Source organism: Dromiciops gliroides, chromosome 3, assembly GCF_019393635.1.
Source record: "Dromiciops gliroides isolate mDroGli1 chromosome 3, mDroGli1.pri, whole genome shotgun sequence".
NCBI lineage: Eukaryota > Metazoa > Chordata > Mammalia > Microbiotheria > Microbiotheriidae > Dromiciops > Dromiciops gliroides.
In genome coordinates this window covers 475,232,244-475,247,773 of record NC_057863.1, presented here as the reverse complement: position 1 = coordinate 475,247,773, position 15,530 = coordinate 475,232,244, and the positions used below count along the sequence as shown (strand labels likewise).

The following is a 15,530-nucleotide window of genomic DNA, read 5'->3' as shown; positions in this document are numbered from 1 at the left end:
AGATGGTTTTAAAAGTACACAATATTTCTGACACTTTTTAAGCTCTTCACAAATTAGAAGAACTCTTTTCTTTCTATCTCTTTTTTTGGAAAGGAGACGATACAGAGAAATGAATATTTATTTATTAATATATATTTTAGGGGACAGCTAGGTGGTGCAGTGGATAAAGCACCAGCCCTGGATTCAGGAAGACCTGAGTTCAAATCCAGTCTCAGACACTTGACACTAGCTGTGTGACCCTGGGCAAGTCACTTAACCCTCATTGCCCCACACAAAAACAAAAAAATTCTATATTTTAATAGAAATATCTCTACACTGCATTACATATATCTTTGCCTTAGTAAATAACTATAATGTAATCTTTCTAGGTAACTAAAAATTATCAACTATTCTATAATTCAGTGACAACCTCAGAAGTTCATGAATTGAGTTAGGGTTGTCCTTCTCTAAAATGAATGTTCACAAATCACGATTCTCCTATTTTTTTTTCTTTCTTCCTTTATTGTCAGCACCCACCTTTTGTTGTTGTCACAAAGTCTACTTCAAAGAACCTTTATGCTGCTCTTAATGTGCTGCTGGCTTTAACAAAACAAATGGAACATGTCAGGGAAAACCAGATTTTCAAGCCTATTAAGCTGCTAACTTTCCACAACACTAACAGTTTGACAACTTGACTTTATCTTTAATGTCTTTACTAGCTACATAATTAATGCACCTTCAATGAGCACTGTGGAGGTATTTATTCTGAAGAATCCTATATTTAGCCCAAAACAACTCTGACTGACACATAAAAAAATATCATGGAGGATAATTTAAATTTTAGAGGTTGTGGCATAAAATATCTGAAGCCCTAAAATGGTACAGAATTTTAAAATGGAATTCATCTGGGAGTGAAATGGGGGGATTAAATAAACTGAGCTCAGTGGTACAAAGAACCTTTATTTAACAATATGGCCAGAATTCCAAAGTTCCAAATAGAGAACATACCAGCATTCTATATAACCAATGGCAGAGAAAGGAGGTGAAGGAATACTGATAAAGACTGAACAAGAACTGCATTCCTTCTCTTCTCTAACCACCATCACCCCAGCATCAATCTGGAACTACAATGAGGAAGAAAAGTAGAGGAAAAGAAAATGTACTTTCCTAGGATGCTTTAGGGTCACTGAAAAGTGACAGGATACAGTAAGTTCCCTAAAAAACAGCAGGCTAGCAAAGTACCTTATTACCACCAACATATGCAACTACCAACAATAAAATATAAGCTTGCTACATTTGCTAACGCAACTACCTAGTTTAAATAACTCTCAAAACGTAGACAGTACAATATGAAACAGACCCTGCCTTGGGTTTTTCCCTCCCCAAAGTTCAAGAACTTGCCATTGGTCCGAAATCTTTTTCAAAAAGCTAAAGATGCTCATCTGCCCACACTGTGCATCTGAAAAATCTTCAATTTTCTTTCATATGACTTTTGAAAACTTCAAAAAGAAAATGTAATAAATAGCAGAAGCTTTTAAAATCAAATATTAGGTGTCTGAAAAACCTAGACCACATTTCATTATGTTACTGCATACTTCATTTCATAATGCTTATAAACTTTATTTATTATTTTCTTATGTTTACAACAAACTATCCTGTAATTTATTTGAAGAAAGGTCTGTTGCTTTTATGTCATTTAACTTGCCCCTATTGCATTTATTGCTATTCTCACATAGGAGCTGCTTAATAAATGCTGCTGACAAACAATAAAAGCTAGAAAAAAGCTATTTTATTTTACCAACTCTATTATATGCTCCCTATAGACACTATCTTTTTATAGAAATTAAAAGTCAAAATTTAATTAATTTGGAGGGGCTTAGCAAGGTTATTTTTTCCAGCAGAGGGCAGAGTAAACATGCTTAGCTACCATTTAAAAATGTCTTGAATTTAAAATTTGGAGTATTTTTGAACTTGAGAAAAAATATACTGAATAAAAACTTTTTTACTTGAATAAAACATTCTAAAGATATTGAGCATCAAATTAAATACTTTAAGCAAAAATAAATGAAACAAATAAGAATTTCAATTAAAAATTGAAGGCACTTATGAAAAATCTTTGAAGCAATACCTTAAGAAAACAAAAACTTTTCAAAGTTCTTTTATTCAGATGCTAAGAAGTCCTGGGTACAAAGCCAAATACCAAAATGAGTAACAAATTTAGTAACATCTGAATAAACCTAGTAAAAGAAATACATAGGAATGAGTCTAGTGACAACTTGGACTGTAATTAATATATTCCCTGACCTTTGTAATGTCTTCAACCCCAGTATGATATCCTGCCTGCTTCCTCCTTCTACCTTTTTCCTCTTTAAGAAAGGGGAAACAACACCAAAAAAGCATCCCCAAAGTCATCAGTTCTACTTCCTATTTCCCATGGAATGATATCTACTCATCTTCTAAGCAAGGCCTTAGAGACCAAATCTTACTTCAGATACTAACCATGCCCTATATAACCAGATTAAAAATCTTCTTCATAGCCTACCTCGTCATTAACAAACATTTACTAAACATTTAATGATTCTAAGGTACTGTGTTAAGTGCAGGAACTATACCAGTAGGTATAAGATTTAGGTCTTATCCTCATATAACTTATTTTCTAGTTTGAAGAGACAAAATATACATAAAGAAAAAAAAACACAAAGTTTTATACTAGTGCCAAATGGGTAGTATAAACAGTAAATAGGCAGAAGTTTGAAGGAAGGTAAGACAAAGCAGGGCTCAGACAAAATAAGTCTCTTGGAGAACAAGAGACTTTGGCAGGGCCTTGAAAATAGGCAGAACTCTCATAACCTATATCTATTTGATTGCCTAAGCCTCAGTGAGGGGGGATGGGTGGGAAGGAAAGAGACATAGAATTTGGAATTCAAAACTTTTTTTTTTAATCATAAAAGTATTTTATTATTTTCTAGTTACATGTAGAGATAGTTTTCCACATTTGTTTTTGTTTTTTGCAGGGTAATTAGGGTTAAGTGACTTGCCCAGGGTCACACAACTAGTAAGTGTCACGTGTCTGAGGCTGGGTTTGAACAAGTCCTCCTGAATCCAGGGCTGGTGCTTTACCTACTGCGCCAACTAGCTACCCACACACATTTGTTCTTATAAGATTTCTAGTTTCAAATTTTTCTCCCTCTCTCTCCCCTCCCTCCCCCTTCCCCAAGATAGCAAGCAATCTGATATAAGTTATATATGTACGATCACCTTAAACATATTTCTGCATTAGTCATGTTGTGAAAGAAGAATCAGAGCAAAAGGGGAAAACTTCGAAAAAGAAAAAAAACAGAAATTGTATGGTTCAATCTGCATCTAGATGCCACAGTTCTTTTTTTCTGGATTTGAGGAGCATTTTCCATCATGAATCCTTTGGAAGTATCTTGGACCATTGTATTGCCGAGAAAAGTCAAATCTATCACAGTTGATCAACACACAAAGTTATTGATACTGTGTACAATGTTCTCCTGGTTCTGTTCATCTCACTCACCATCAGTTCATGTAAGTCCTTCCAGGTTTCTCTAAAATCCACCTACTCATCATTTCTCACAGCACAACAGTATTCCATCACATTCATACACCACAACTTGTTCAGCCATTCCCCAATTGATGGGCATCCCCTCAATTTCCAATTCCTTGCCACCACAAAAAGAGCAGCCATAAATATTTTTGTACAAGTGGGTCCTTTTCCCTTTTTTATGATCTCTTTGGGAAAAAGACCTAATAGTGGTATTGCTGAGTCAAACAGTATGCACAGCTTTATAGCCCTTTGGGCATAGAACTCAAAACTAAATAAAAATGTTTATTATTTAAAAAAAAGGCAGAAAAGTAAGATGGAAAGGTAGTTGTCATCCTATGCTCTTTCATCTCTTTGGTTTTCCTCATGATACTGTTGAAACACCTCCACTAAACATGTAAGAGTCTTCCTTTTTTCCATCAAGCCCAAATTCTGGTGCTAATGCTTCTGCAAAGTTGACTCTTCCCTTTATTTTCTAAGCTGAAAGTGATTTTTCTATCCTTCCTCATATTCCCATTGGCAGTAGGTCTAGACCTCTCCTTTGCACATTCCACATTTTTGCTTTATATTATAGTCATTCGAATGCATGTTTGTTTTATCTCCCCTAGATGATAAACTCTTTGAAGGCTGATTTTTTTTTTTAAATATTTGGTTCCCCCTTTGTTCTAGCAGAGTGCCTAGTAGAATAGTGTTTGTTAAATCAAACTTTACTCTTGCCCTTGTAACTATTAAACATTGCTACTTTCTAATTTCTACTAAATAATTTAAGGAATTCCCTCAATCTCTGTTTCCTTTCTTTAAAATTAAATTTCCTATAGTGGATTTTCTTTCAAAAATGCTCATCAGACCCCAAACCACCATATTAACTTATTAGAATTTTACATTTATACAAACTGTAATATAATAAACATTAATTCATACTAACCATTATAGTTTATCTAATCTATACTGTAAAATTTAAGAATAAAATCTGCACATTTCTACAAATTTGCTAATGTCCTGATTCCTCTTTTCATTCAATTCATTCATTCACTTCATTCAATTTTATTTTATGTTCAGTTCTGAACTTCGATCCTCCCTCCCTCCTCCTCTCTCCCATCCATTTTGAAGGCATAAAAAATAAAACTCATGACAAATATGTTTTGTTGTTCAGTCATGTTGGATTCTTCATGACCCCATTTGGCATTTTCTTGGCAAAGATGCTGTAGTAGCTTGCCATTTCCTTCTCTATCTCATTTTACAGATGAGAAAACTGAGGCAAAAAGGGTTACAGTGTCTGGCACCAGATTTTTTTTTAAAGTGAGGCAATTGGGGTTAAGTGACTTGCCCAGGGTCACACAGCTAGTAAGTGTTAAGTGTCTGAGGCTGGATTTGAACTCAGGTATTCCTGACTCCAGGGCTGGTGCTGCGCCACCTAGCTGCCCCTTGGCACCAGATTTGAACTAATTAAGATGAGTCTTCCTATTCTAGGCCTAGTAGCTGTCCACTGCATCACCTAGCTGCCCCATAACAAATATGTCTAGTCATGCAATAGAAATTCCTGCATTAGCCACATCAAAAAAAAGAGGAAAAATAAATTAAAATGTGTTTAAATATGAATTCTTGAGTCCCTTAGCTCTCTATCTGGAGGTGGATAGCGTATTTCATCACTGGTCCTTGTGAAATATGGCTGATCATAGTGGTGATTAGAATTCCTAAGTCTTTCAAAATTGATTATGTTTACAGTATTACTATTGTTCTCCTGGTTCTTCTCACTTTGCTTTTCATCAGTTCATACAAGTCTTCCCACATTTTTCTGAAACCATACCCTTCAGCATTTCTTAAAGCATAATAGTATTTCATCACATTCATATATACCATAACTTATTCAGCCATTCTCCAAATGATGGGTATCCATTCAGTTTACAATTCTCTGCCACCACCAAGAGCTTCTGTAATTATTTTTTGTACATATGAGTTCTTATCCTTTTCCACCCCTCTTTGGAGTATAGGTTCTAGTAGCGGTATCACTAGGTCAAAGTTAATAGCTTTTTAGACATATTTCCAAATTGCTTTCCAGAATGAGTGGACCAGTTCACAGCTCCATCAACAGTATATTATTAAAACAAACAAAACCCCAGTGTATTATTGTACTGGTTTTCCCACAGCCCCTCCAGCACCTTTTATTTTCCTTTTTTTGGTCAATTTAGCCAATCTGATGGGTGACATCTAAGAGTTATTTTAATGTGCATTTATTTCTCTAATTATTAGTGCTTTAGAGTATATGGCTGTCAATAAGTTTGAATTTCTTATTCTGAAAATTGACTTCATAACCTTTAACCATTTATTAATTGGGAAATGGCTCAATCTCATAAATTTGAATCATATCCCTATAATGGCCTTTTTCTTTTTAAAATTCTTCCAGCTGGCTCCCCACCTTCCTCTTTAAAATATTAAGAAATCTTATTCTCTCTGTGTCCTAGTTATTTTAGCCCTTGGACTCATCTGAAAGAAATAAGCCTTGTCAAAACTTAATCAAATGCCAAGGCAGCTAGAACACTGGATTTGGAAGCAGGAAGATTCATCTTCATGAGTTCAAATCCCGATTCAGATACTTAATAGCTAGGTGATCCTGGGCAAGTCACATAACCCTGATTGCCTCAGTTCCTCACCTACAGAGAAGGAAATGACAAACCATTCCAGTATCTTTGTCAAGAAAACCCCAAAAGGGATCACAAAGAATTGACAGGACTAAAACAACTCAAATGCCAAAGATAAAGTGTCCTTTTCTGAAATTCTTTAGTAAAGGCCAAATGAATCTGTAAAGGGAAAAACTAGGTCATAGTTCAGTGAAGAACTGATATTCCAGAGAACCAAGAATTAGCATGTTAGGATCTCCTTTGACTAATCCAATTAGGATCAATACCTCCTTCTCCACCTTTGGGGGTTCCGAATGGTTTTTAGTAAAGTGTTTCGCCAGGATTTAGAGCGAGTGGCTAATATTGTTCTGTTTGATAAGCCAAAGACTTAATCTGGCTGTCTTTATTTATGAATACCATATGTATAAGACCTTGCCTAGATAAGGAGAATTTCAAGTAGCAATGCTGGTGTGGGGATGGGAGGTGGGAGTGGTATATACATACACAAAGAAATGAAGAGTACTGAGTTTTTTCTTTCTACTTGGGATCAGTTTTAATATATGCCATTAAGTTATCTCAGTTTACCTAATCACTTATCTTTCCCAACTATAATTATTCACTCTACTCAGGTAAATTTAGTCAATAATCTGCTTCATCCAAATTTCCTTCTCCCAACTTTTTTTTTCTTTGCAGGGCAATGGGGGTTGTGATTTGCCCAGGGTCACACAGCTAGTAAGTGTCAAGTGTCTGAGGCTGGATTTGAACTCAGGTACTCCTGAATCCAGGACCAGTGCTTTATCTACTGTGCCACCTAGCCACCCCCTCTTCTCCCAACTCTTAAAAAATTTTTTTTAAGGACCCTAGAGTTCTGGAACATAATCTGTAGTTGCTGGATAAATATGTTCTTCCTACAAATACTGCTGAAATCAGTACCTCCACAAAACCTTCAATAATTAATGTGTGCTAAAATTGAATTTCAGCGATCAACATTTATAACATATTACTTAGGATATGGGGCAGAGGTAGGCAGTACAGTGGATGGAACACTAGACCTGAAGTCAGGAAGACCTGAGTTCAAATCTGACCTCAGACACTTAATAGCTGTGTGACCCTGAGCAAATCACTTAACCCTGTTTGCCTCAGTTTCCTCGTCTATAAAATCAGATAAAGACATGGCAAACCACTCCAGTATCTTTGCCAAGAAAATTCCAAATGAGGTCACAAAGAGTCAGCCAGACACAACTGATACTACTGAACATTTAATTAGTATTATACAAATTCACCCCCAAAATATCAAAATTACCAAGAAGTTCCACAGTTTTTTCACCTTATTCTCATTTGTAATAAAAGTAAATGCTCCCAATAAAATAAATCAAACTGGTCTTCTCTCTTGTCCAGCACATATCTTAAAGTATCCTGAATGATTATTTTTACAAGTCAAATATCAACCGGAAAAAAAGGGCATTGCTATTATTTTTATTCATGCTATTTTGAATCTCTGTGGTCTTTATATTCATGCTATTAAATGTATATCAACGTATTCTTATGTGTTAGTATATTAAAATGGAGAGAGAACAGTCAATGCCTATTTAAGATGATTATCACCATATCACAACACAGCAATTCTACTAAATAAAGCTCAATTAATTCAGAATTTATGTAATTCAGATATGTTAAGCATTAGGAAGAAAGGGAAGGGGTTACTAAGCCAATGAATGGTATAAATAAGACAACCACCATCACTTAGCATTTGTAACAAGTTCTGTAGTTTTCAAAGGCTCAATTGGTAGCATGCTGGACCTGGAGCCAGGAAGACTTAAGTTCAAATCTGACTTTAGATACTTACTAGCTTTGTGACCCTGGGCAGGTCACTGTGCTCTTACAGGACTTATTGTGAGGCTCAAATGATGCAATATTTATAAAGAGCTTTGCAAACCTTAAAGCACTATAAAAACATTACCTATTTTTAAAACACTTGAGGTAGCTAGGTTGTTCAGTGTTAATAAGGGACTTGGGGAAGACCTGAGTTCAAATTTTGCCTCAGACACTTACTAGCTGTGTGACCTTAGACAAATTCCTTAAAATTTTCTGTACTTCAGTTTTCTCATCTGTAAAATGGGAATGATAGCACCTTACTTCATGGAGCTATAAGTGAGGATCAAGTGAGATTATATGTAATGTGATTTGCAATTCACTAACTTCCTTTTCTCTCCTACTGTTCAACTTACAACTCCCAGCTGTCTTCTGCCACTATCTTAGCCTTCAGCCCTATGTCAAATATTGAAGTGGCCCTTCTTGCCGTGGCAAACCTCTCTAAATGCACAAGTGAGCTCACTCCACCCTGTCTCCTCCAGCAGCATGCTCCATCATCCACACTTATTTAACTTCAATCTCTCCCTGCCTACCAGCTGCTTTCTTCTGCCTACATTCATGCTTACTTCCTCTTCATTCTCAAAAAACTCTCATTTGATCCCTCCATCTCCGATAACTATCATTCCACACCTCTCCTCTCTTAGGATAAACTCCTTGAGAAAGCCACCTAAAATAGGTGCCTCCAGTTCCTTTCACTCTCTTTTCAACTCTACATCTGGTGGTTTCCACATGCATCATTCAACCAAAACTGCTCATTCCAAAGTTTTTCATGATCCCTTCATTGCCAAATCTAAGGAACTTTTCTCACTCTTTACCCTTCCTAACCTCTCTTCAGCCTTCCATACCACTGATAACTCTATTCTCTGTAGGTTTTTGTTTTTGTGGGGCAATGAAGGTTAACAGACTTGCCCACAGTCACGCAGCTACTAAGTGTCACATATGTGAAGCTGGATTTGAACTCAAGTCCTCCTGAATCCAGGCCCGGTGCTTTATCTCTGTAGGTTTTTAGAACACTCTCCTGGTTCTCTTCCTACCTAGCTGATCACTCCTACTCAGTCTCCTTTGTTGGATCTTATTATGCAGGCCATGCCAAGTAAAGGTGGGTGTCTCACAATGATCTGGGCCCTTTTCTTCCTCTATACTATTTCATTTGGTGATCTCATTAGTTCCCACGGATTCAATTATCATCCCTATGCTGATGATTCTCAGATCTACTTATCCATCCTTAATACCTCTCTGCTGATCTTCAATCTCCATCTACCTGTCGAACATCTCCAACTGGATGACATGTTGTCTTAAACTCAACATTTTCAAAACTGAATTTATTAGGAGCAGTTAGATGGCGCAGTGGATAGAGCACCGGCCCTGGATTCAGGAGGACCTGAGTTCAAATCCAGCCTCAGACACTTAACACTTACTAGCTATGTGACCCTGGGCAAGTCACTTAACCCCAAATGCCTCACAACCCCCCCCCCAGTCCCCTGAATTTATTATCTTCCCCCCTAAATCCTCTCTTCTTCCTAATTTCCTTATTACTGTCCAGAACACTAACATTCTCCCAGTTCCTTGAGCTGGCAACATCAGTGTCATCCACAACCCCTCCCTCTTTTTTCACTCTATCCAATCTGTTGCTAAGGTCTATTCATTATACCTTCCTAACATCTTTCATATACACCCCCCTCCCCTGCCCCCTTCTCTCCTCCAGCACTGCCACCATCATAGTGCAGGTTCTCATTTCCTTAAACCTAGACTACAATAGCCTTCTGGTTGGTCTCTGCCATGAATCATTCCAGTCCATCCTTTCCTGATCCCTCTTAATTCCTGATTTCCCCAACAGAGAGAATAAACCTTCCCTCTGTGATTAACTCCAATTTATCCCATATATATCTTGTTCATACATAATTATTTGCACATTGTCTCTCCCAAAGACTTTGGATTGTCTTTTGCCTTTCTTTGTATTCCCAGCACTTAGCACAGTAGCTGGCAAACAGCAGGGACTTAATAAATGTTTACTGACTGATGAGAACACTGGCAGATAGTCACTTTACAAATTAAGAGGTTCAGTGAGTTGCCCAAGATTACAAAGCTAATAACTGGCAAAGTTATGACTAAAATCTAGTTTTTCTGACTCCCAGCCAAGTGTTCTTAAGTATCTTATCTAAAAAGTAAAATTTTGCTTTATTTAGCATATTTATTTTAAAGCACTTAGATTCTCCTCAAATAAAGCCTAACTCCTTTTCCCATACCAGTAGTGTTTCTGTGTACTCAAAAGTAATAAATTTATATTTCCTTAAGACAGTCTATAACTCACCTCCCCAATCAGGACAAGTGTTAGTATACTTGGAATGTGTGAGTACTATTGATTACAGTAGTATTTTTATAATTAAAACCATTAAGATTACCAAATGGGGGCAGCTAAGTGGCACAGTGGATAATGCACTGGCCCAGGATTCAGGAGGACCTGAGTTCAAATCTGGTCTCAGACACTTGACACTTACTAGCTGTGTGACCTTGGGCAAGTCACTTAACCTCCATTGCCCCACAAAAATTAAAAAAAAAAAAAGATTACCAAATAGTCTTAATACCACTCACTATTTACCTACCGAGACAGTGTCGTTTTCCCTGAACCAGGCAGACCCCTTAAAAGGATAAGAAGCCTCTTTAGTTTTTCCTCTTGGAACTGCTGGTTTATAAGCCTGTCTGTTTTCTCCATCTGGAATAGAGAAGGGTCTTCCCAAGATTCTTCTCTTGTTTCATAGAAACCATTACTTTCTCGTCCATCTTGTTCACTGTAGTCATTTCTAGAGGCCTGTGTGCTATTGTTCCTCCCATCACAATCAGAATATCTATTAGTCTGATCAAATGTTGGACAATTCCAATTTGGGTTGCCACTGTTTACATTATATCCATTGTACATTTCACAGGATTTAACATCTTGAGCATGGAAAACATGTGGTGGCAGAGATGGAGAGGGATTAAATCTTTGAACATTTAAATGATAATTGAACCCAGAAGGAAAAAGGCCATGAGGAACTAAAGAGGATTCCACTGGTTGCCATTCGGGCCTAAAGGAAGGAATTGGGTTGTTTAAAAACATAGGTTCCATTTGTCCATTAACTGGATATTCAGTGTTCCAACCAACTGGATCATTGCTAAAATACTGCTCATCACCAGGGGGTGACTGTATAGTACTAAACCAAATATCTTTCTTTTCTTCATCAGATTTTAAATTGTCATTGTAATAGCCTTGATAACATAAACTAAATTGTTCCTGAGGGGGTTTAAATTCCTCACAATGGCCTTCCAAATCTTCTTTTTCGCTCTCAAGCTCCTGAATTTCTTTGTAAAACTGAGATAACTCATTGTCTATATCCAATTTATTAGGAGATGGGTTCTGTTTATTTTCCAGTCCACCTTTTTGTGTGTGATGTTTTCTTTTCTCTCGTTTATTTTCCTCAGGACTTTTGTAAATAGGTCCTATGAATGCTTTGCTTGTGCTATATTCCACTTCTTCTCCACTAACTGGGTTAGCTACCTTGTGATTTCTTTCCATTCTAAGTTCTTTAATACTTCCAGAAACATAAGTATAGTTATTTCTAGATACTTCACTGATGTTCATGGATACTACTGTAGGATTTGCATGCTGAAGGCCTTCTGAATGAAAGGATTCAATAATATCTGGCCTAAGAGATTACATCCCCCAAAGGTTTCAATAAAACTGTAGTTTCAGTCTTGCTCTCCTGAGTTTTTCCATTTTCCTTGTCATCAAAGATGGATAAGTTGTTCTCTGTTTTCTTTTAGGATCAGTGAAAATGGTCACCACCATCATGGAATATAGTATAAGCCTCTTCTGTTGATTTCAGTTTTTTATTGCATGTTTCACTTGCTAGTTTCGTTTTTTACCATGTCCCAAAGACTTAGCTTAATTTTCACAATAAGGCATCTGGGGGAAAAAATTCATACAATTAACAGCTATGTTATTGAGTGTAGAATTGTTTGTTGTTTTTTTAAAGAAGAATCTAAACTCTAAAGTTTTAATAAGAAACAAAAATCTAAAAGGTTAAAGATATTTAGTAAATGCCTATATTTTAAACATTACTTTCACTTAAGTTTTTTTAATAGAATTCATTAAAAACAGATGAATAACCTTTAAGCAGAAAATTATTTATGTAAGATCCCCTCTTTTTCAGTTTCTCTCACCCCTAAAATGTAGAGTCCATTTCAAACACTAAGCATTGTTCACTTTTTTTTTTTGAAAGGAGAGTATAAGCAAAATTTGAAATGTATACCAACAATGAAGGTCTTTATGATGTAGACATTTGTCTACAAGGAACTGGAATTATATCACTGATTTGTCTTTATTGCCAAAGATGTGTGAGGTAACAATCATAACTCACCTCTCTTCCTTAAAAACCTGTATGATCTTATAGGTAAAATGATATATTCCTAAGTTCTAATCAACCAACCACTGACTCCAGCATTAGAGGAACTGAAATCCAAATATTTAAAGAACTTATCCAGTAAGTACTAAAAAGGCCAGTTCACAAATCAATATATTATTTTAATACAAAATATAAAGGCTGGTTTGTTGTCTTTTTTTGTAGCACAGGAAATAACGCAAATATAGTGTAATATTAATTAGGGAAAACATGGCACTTCCCATATTCAAAATCCTAAAAGGATCTATGGATATTTTGCTTAGTTTACTTAAATGATTCAATATTTTTAGTTAAGAAAATAGCCAAAAAAAGAAAAAAAAGAAAAGAAAGAAAAAAGAAGAAAAGAAAGAAAATGGCAAGGACATATAACTTGATTTATTTATAGTCACATTTATATTTGATGGTTACAAAAAAAATAATTCTAGGATCTTCTTCCTTTCTGATTCACACTGTCCCTTTAACTACCTGACTTTCAAAGAATCTCAAGGCATCTCCATAGGCCTCAGAGGCTCTTCCAGTCTAAATCATAACTAAATAATTGCTTCAACAACATACTCAACAAGCAGGTCAGGCAGCCTTTGCCTGAATACCTTCAGTGAAAAGAAAATTTACTATCTGTTGAAGCAGCCTTCTGCACTTTCAAATAACTCTAATTGTTACTTCAAACTTTGCTTCTTTGCAACTTCTCTCCTAGTTTACCTTTTGGTGGTACAAAGAACAAGTCTAACACCTCTTGAGTGTGACTGTCTTTCAAATATTGGTTCTCCACGAAGTCTTCTCTTTTCCAGCCAAAATAGACTCAGTTTCTTCAACTGATCATCCTACAGCATGTACTTTCCATCTATATGCCTAGGTGCTCTGAGAATCCTAAGCCAAATATACTGCTTCTCACCTCACTTCAATTAAGTATTCCTTCCAGCCAATCTCCTTTGAGGGTCCAATCTGGCCCACATTTCAAAAGTGGGGGCCCACCATGCCCCCAAATCATATGTAAGAATCATAAAATACAGATCTTGGAGCAATGAGACCTCATCAGATCACTAGGTGAGTCCTATTGCCTTTAGTAAGTTAAGGTATCTTCATTTTATAATAGTCTTTGAATCTGGTTTCTTTCAGATAAAGTATAGGGGAAGATAAACTTTCTGGAAGTACCTGGCCTTTATTCTACATCACTGCTTGTCATACTAGAAGACCCAGATCAGAATGAACTCTTCAAGAAGTTTTGTCCAATTTTTCCAATCATATGTGAATTCTCTCTACTCCAAGATCACTTTAAACCTCTCCCCCTTCATAATCTCTCTCAAGTCTCCTATTATTTTGCCTTGTAGTGTAGATATTCACCTACTTGATTCAACTTTATTAACCACCTTGTAAACTCCTGGAGGGAAACGAAAGTTCTAATCGATTTCTTTATCCTATGCGGTGTCCGATGCCTTGCTAAACAAGTATGTGTTGAATGAAACCAATTCCGGATGGGATAAAAGAAGTCCTTCAAAGACCCGACTGGCTCCCCTCAAACATACCTGAAAGACTCACAGACACACAATAGAGGAGCCACATAAACGAATACAGAGCCCCGGCACACAATGCCTTGAGTTCCCCAAAGATCAGAGGAGGAAAAGGGACGAATTCAGGCAAACCGGGCTGTCTAGAACGCCACCTTCCTGGGAACTCCTGAGGCAAACTTCCTTCGCTGAATTTTTGCCAGCCTGACCCCTCGCTACCTCTTTACATTGAAGTACGGAGTAAATACTAGCAAGAAGAGAGGGAGAGGGGAGGACAGGGCCCAGGGAAGGCCGGACTCACAGACAGGAAGCGAGAATACGTCACTGGCTTCTCCGCCCCCAGAGGGCATTTCCGGGTCCTCTCTAGGAGTCCCGGAGGCCTCCACAAGTCAGTGACTCCCAAGCCTCTAATGGTGCCTTCCCCAAAGTCCTTGGACGTCCCGGACAGAATAAACCTAGGAGGCCCATGGCGTGAGGCACAGGGCGAAAAAAGTCCTAAACACAAGCCTCATCTGGCTGACCACAGGGCGCCTGGCAACCATGCCCCAGAGATTTTGCAATGACTTTTTCTCTCCCAACAGAACCCTCTCGTAGTTAGAAACCGACCTGTGAGAAAGGCGAAAAGCAAGCCCGGGCGGTCTCGGCTCTCCGAGCTAGCGGCCCCGCGTGAGGCCCTGGGGCTCCGTCCACGGCCGGCAGCACCTCTCGGCTCTTTCGCAAGATGGCGACTGTTCCTTCCACATCCGGGCAGCGGCCCCGGTTCCTAGGCGTATAGGAATTGAAGTCTGGCGCACCCAACCTCCCTTTCGAAACTCGTCGTGCTGGGACTACATCTTCCAGAATCCTTTGCGAAACGGTGTTTGTTATCATTTCCCCCCCCCCCCTTTTCCTTTCCTTTTTTTTTTTTTTTTAAGGGACAGGAAGAACTTCCTCCAACTGGACTAGTAAATGCTGTAAAGGAATCCCTTTTTGCTTTAAACGCGAGGTGTGTTTGTTGTTAAAGGGAAAGAGCACGTGGAGTGCTCCCAAAAGGACGCAGGAATTGATTATTTCCATGCATTCTCGTAGCGATGACTGCCTCCCAAACCCTACATCAATCTGGAAGTTTCAAATAACAAGATCTTTGGAACTTTATTGGTGGTGGTGATTTTTTTAAATGAGCATTTATTTTATTAATGCCTTTTTTTTTTTTTGCACTACTGTCATTTCATTTCACCAACCATTTAATAAGCACCTCCTTTATGCCAGACTCCGTGCTTGGGGCTGGAGATACAAAATGAAATAGTCCCAAGGCCTCAAGGAGCTCTCATGCTTTAAGGCTTGCAAAGAGCTTTGCGTATGTAATTTCATGTTATTCTCACAACTCTGTGTTGTTATTTTACCCATTTTACAGATGAGGAAACTGAAACACAGGGCAGTTAAGCCAATAAGCACCGGCTTTGCCCAGCTAGCTAGCAAGTGACCGGATCTGAATTTGAACTCAGGTCTCCAGGATAACAGGTCTAATATATTGACTCAAGAAATGTGAAACATGAGGCCATTGTCACCAGAG

At 37.6% G+C, this 15,530-nt stretch overlaps 1 protein-coding gene across 1 annotated transcript in view; it reads right to left on the bottom strand.

The window, feature by feature from the left end:
* Positions 1–14,743, bottom strand: part of N4BP2L2 (NEDD4 binding protein 2 like 2) — a 75,840-nt gene extending 61,097 nt beyond the window's left edge. Inside the window, exons 1-2 of the mRNA XM_043999153.1 lie at positions 14,585–14,743; positions 10,638–11,977 (exon numbers count right to left, since the gene is read on the bottom strand). Of these exons, the coding sequence (XP_043855088.1) occupies positions 10,638–11,653 (1,016 nt within the window). The 5' untranslated portion in view covers positions 11,654–11,977; positions 14,585–14,743. The remainder of the gene's footprint in view (positions 1–10,637; positions 11,978–14,584) is intronic.
* Between the last annotated feature and the right edge of the window lie 787 nt (positions 14,744–15,530).